At 44.8% G+C, this 4,837-nt stretch overlaps 1 protein-coding gene across 1 annotated transcript; it reads right to left on the bottom strand.

The window, feature by feature from the left end:
- Positions 1 to 391: 391 nt before the first annotated feature.
- adipoqb (adiponectin, C1Q and collagen domain containing, b) lies at positions 392 to 2,743 on the bottom strand. Its single transcript, XM_073849444.1, has 2 exons — positions 2,689 to 2,743; positions 392 to 1,158 (listed from the first exon to the last, which is right to left on the bottom strand). Exons 1-2 carry the CDS (start codon positions 2,741 to 2,743, stop codon positions 620 to 622), a joined length of 594 nt encoding a protein of 197 aa, XP_073705545.1. The 3' UTR covers positions 392 to 619.
- Between the last annotated feature and the right edge of the window lie 2,094 nt (positions 2,744 to 4,837).

Genomic DNA, 4,837 nt, shown 5'->3' with positions numbered 1-4,837 from the left:
GTTAAGGTTAGGGTTTGGTTCAGGGTTAGTACCTAGTTATTACCCAGTTATTGTGATTACTATAAAAAGTACATAGTATGTGCATGCAGAACAGGACTGTAAAGTTTGACACCCTTGATTTAAAATCACCCTTTTATATACTTATAATGTGCACTATTTGAGGGGACAGTCATTTTTAGTGGTGTCCGAAACAATGAGTATACAATCAACAGCTTGTGCTTGAAATCACTCAGTCATTTTCATTCATTGGACTGTAAAGAATATAAATTAAAAAAGCCAAATATAATAAAAATGGCAATATATTAATTGAAATAAAATGTATTTAATAATCTTAATGCTTAAATAATACTAATATTTAAATTACAATAAAGAAAGTACTTGACACAGTTAATATAGTGAAGCAAACACAATTTAACATTCACATCATCATCAAACATGTCTTTCAGAGAAAACAAAAAAAACAAAGAGAAAAAAAGCAGATTCGTTATGTCTGAAGCTTTGTAAAAATAACAATACAAATGGAGTTTAAATTACATGCAATACTGTGCTGAACCTCACAACTATAGCCTGCAAAAAATCCACTTGCCAAAAATAGCCGGATGAATTAATTTAGGCATTGTTAACGTCTCCTTGCAGAAACAGGTATAGCAGGATACAAGAGGAAACCGGAGAAGGTGGAGTCGTTGGTGTTATCGGCATACACTCCCCCAAATGTATCGTCTCCATAGACCTGCAGCCATACCTCATCTCCTGCCTCCAAACGCAAGATAATAGAACCTGAGGCCTGATCCACATTGGACTCCTGGTACTGGTCAAAGGTGAACATGATAGCCTTGTCATTCATGAAGAGACTGACTTTAGCATCTTTAGTGTAGACAGTGAGATGATAAGTAAAGAAGTACACTCCTGGCAGAACGCAATGGAACTTTCCAGAAATGTCATCATAGTGGTGTTGGTCATTGTAGAAGAACTTGTTAAAGCGGATTGGCACATTGGTGGCGGGAACAAGCTCACTTAGACCTACGCTAAAGGCTGAGTGGTAAGACAAGGCACTTTCACCACGGGCCCCTTTCAAACCTGGGTTCCCAGGAAAGCCTCTTGATCCAGCAGGGCCAGTGTCTCCCTTCTCTCCAGGATCTCCTTTCTCACCTGCTTCACCTGCAAAAAACAAAAACAAAAAAAAAAAAACAAAAAAAAAAAACAGAACAATTATTTACTGTAGCATGCATACAACTAGATAAAATAGGTTGTTACAAGATCAAAATCCAGAAATCTAGGAGGGAAGCTAAGGCTTTGGCTTTTGTTGTCTTTTACAGAAATTACTTCCCAAAGATCCTTCCTGGGCTTCTTAAGAGATCACCGGCCTGAAGCTACTCCTCAGAAACAGAGCCCAGGCAGCAACATTCATTTCCAGTCACTGTCTCCAACTGGGACCAGGAGTAGGGTCAGAGGAGATGGTTGAAGGACCCTGACTACAACAAGAGATGTATGTCACCAACTTAACCTTCACCTCCCTAAACTTCTGGACCACAGTCCCAATGGTGGTGCCAAAAAGCCAAGAAGGTGTGACTGGGGCATGAAGGAGTAACAATTTTTCTTTCTCCTTTAGCCCTGGCAGCAATGGCAGAAAGAGAGCGGCAAATAGCCCAGGGCACTTATTTGGTAGAACAGAGGGCAAAGTCTGTTGTGTGGAGGAGCTCTAGGATCCATTTAATTTAATTTAAAATTTTATTTCATTCTTTTAAAAAAATGAAAGGGAGCAGAAAGAAGATAAACATATAATATCTGCCCCTTATCAACATAAAATAAATTCCAATTCCAATGAGGTGCGCTTAAACACATGTCAACTTTGCAGCACATATACAATGTCATAAATCAAATATCTCATTTTCCAGCTAATTAGAAGCATGATATTTCTCTACTAGTAATGCTTTTACACACTTCTTGAAAACAAAAAACGATGTTGAAATTTTGATTTCACTATTTAAATTGTTCCACAGACTGACACCTTGCATTGAAACACATCTTTCCTTTAATTTTGTTCTAAACTTGGGTTTCTGAAAGACTTCAGTTCCTCTTAAATTATAGCTACTAACTCTCTTGATGAATCTGTTTTGCAATTTATAAGGTAATGTTTTCTGGTGAGCTTTATACATTATTTTTAGAAGGCTATTGTCACGGATTGGCCAGGTTCTAAACTCCGTCTGCAGTTGGCGGCCCTGGATGACTCTATGGGTTTTGAAAAATTCATTCAACAATCACTTTGATGTTCAGACCATATGAAGTCATATCAGACCAACTTGGAAACCGCTACCACTGCACTTCTCCATCCTTCTGAAACCGCCAACCCTCCAGAACCAGAACCAATGATCATCGAATCCAGTAAACTTACCTCCGCTGAGCGACAGAGAAGGCTGACCCGGGGTCTATGTATGTACTGTGGAGCTAGTGGGCATGTTCGTCTTAACTGCCCCCTTCGTCCAGTACGATCCTTGGTGAGTGGTCTGTGTTCTGAAATTGAAAATATTCATCCACTGACTACCAATGTTCAGTTATCTATCCCGTCATCCTCTGTTACAGTCACAGCCCTCATCGACTCCGGTTCAGCGGGAAATTTCATCTCGGGCATCCTCTGTCGCCAGCTTCAACTCCGTACCGAAGCCTCAACAAATGTCTACCAAATCCAACCCATGACCAGCAGAATCAGGATCCGAACACGGATCCATCGCAAATGTGAGCCCATCACTTTACAGATTGGAGTTCTCCACAAGGAAACCATTCAATTTCTGGTTCTGGAGGGCGCCAACATGGACATCATTCTAGGGCGCCCGTGGCTGGTGAAGCACAATCCCATCCTCTCTTGGGGTAATGGAGAAGTGTTGAAGTGGGGAGACGGATGTGCTGCAGGCTGTTTTCCAGAACTTCCACGTCCGATCCAGAAATCCTTACCCCTTTTTGTAACGTCCGTCGAAAGTCCCATCGAGAAGCAATCTGTTCAGATCCCCGACTGTTATTCAACATTTCAAGATGTCTTCTGCCCCAAGAGAGCTTCCCAGCTACCTCCTCATCGGCCATGGGACTGTGCCATTGACCTTGTTCCGGATGCTCCTTTGCCCAGAGGTAAGATCTACCCGTTGTCACTTCCGGAGACCAAGGCCATGGAGGAGTATATACAGGAGGCTCTGAGTCAGGGGTACATTCGTCCATCAACTTCACCCGCAGCATCCAGTTTTTTCTTCGTGGCAAAGAAGGATGGAGGGCTGCGGCCATGTATCGATTACAGGACTCTAAACTAAGGAACCGTCAAATTCCGCTACCCACTTCCTCTCGTCCCTGCGGCCCTCGAACAACTCAGATCAGCCAAGATTTTCACCAAGTTGGACCTCCGCAGCACCTATAACCTGGTGAGAATACGTGAGGGGGATGAGTGGAAGACTGCCTTCGTGACCCCTACCGGCCACTATGAGTACCTCGTCATGCCCTACGGTTTGGTCAACGCCCCCTCCGTATTACAAAACTTCATCCACGAGGTACTCCGAGAGTTTCTTCATCACTTCGTCATAGTCTATATAGATGACATCTTGATCTACTCCTGGAGTGAGGCCGAACATCGCCACCACGTTGCGGAGGTCCTTCAGAGACTCCGGGAACATCAGTTGTATCTCAAGGCTGAGAAGTGCTCATTTCATCAGGGGGTTCGTATGGACGAGAGGAAAGTATCCGCAGTAGTTTCCTGGCCAGAACCCCCCACAATCAAGGAACTCCAAAGATTCCTAGGATTTGCCAATTTCTACCGCCGTTTCATCAAGAATTACAGTCACATTACTGCTCCCCTCACGAACCTGCTCAAAGGAAAATCTTGTACTCTCCACTGGAACCCTGACTCAGCCGCAGCCTTCCATGCCCTTAAGACCTCCTTTACACAAGCTCCACTCCTGACTCCTCCTCTGGAGGAGTGGTGACACTGGCTGGAGGGAGCTGTCCATCCCTTTCAGGTGATAACGGATCATAATAATCTACAGTTCCTCCGAGATGCTAAGCGACTCTGTCCCCGACAAGCTCGCTGGTCACTTTTCTTCTCACGATTCAATTTCTCCATAACCTACCGTCCAGGTCCCAAGAACTTCAGAGCAGATGCACTCTCTAGAATCCACGACCACCAAGGATCCCCAGAAACACCCACAACCATTGTTCCTGAACACATCATCGTCAGTCCTATAGACTGGTCTAATCCTCCTGCTGTCATCACTCCAGGACCCAGATCTCCGCCGGGCTGTCCGCCAAGTTGTCAATTCATCCCTCGGACCCAACGGGTAGATCTCATCCACTCTACTCACACCTGCCTGGGCACTGGACATCCAGGGGCCAACAACACCCTCTCGCTGCTATCTGAACGCTTCTGGTGGCCAGACATGGCAAGGGATGTGAGGCGATACGTTCAAGGCTGTAAGGAATGTGCCATGTCCAAGAGTCCCTGTCATCTACCTGCAGGAAAGCTCCATCCCTTGCCCATCTCGAACCGCCCCTGGTCACACCTAGGAGTAGATTTTAAGACCGATCTCCCTCCTTCGGATGGTAATACCTGCATTTTAGTCATTGTTGATCGTTTCTCGAAATTCTGTCGACTTCTGCCCCTGAAAGGACTCCCAACTGCTCTGGAAACCGCTGAGAAACTCTTCAACCATGTATTCCGATATTATGGTATCCCGGAAGACATAGTTTCGGACAGAGGACCACAGTTCATCTCAAGAGTGTGGAAATCATTCTTCAAGCTCCTAGGTGTGACCGTCAGCCTCTCCTCAGGCTACCACCCTCAAACAAACGGGCAGACAGAGAG

This window comes from Garra rufa, chromosome 10 (assembly GCF_049309525.1).
Source record: "Garra rufa chromosome 10, GarRuf1.0, whole genome shotgun sequence".
NCBI lineage: Eukaryota > Metazoa > Chordata > Actinopteri > Cypriniformes > Cyprinidae > Garra > Garra rufa.
Note: the sequence above shows the minus strand (reverse complement) of the source record. Positions and strands in the feature narration are given on the sequence as shown.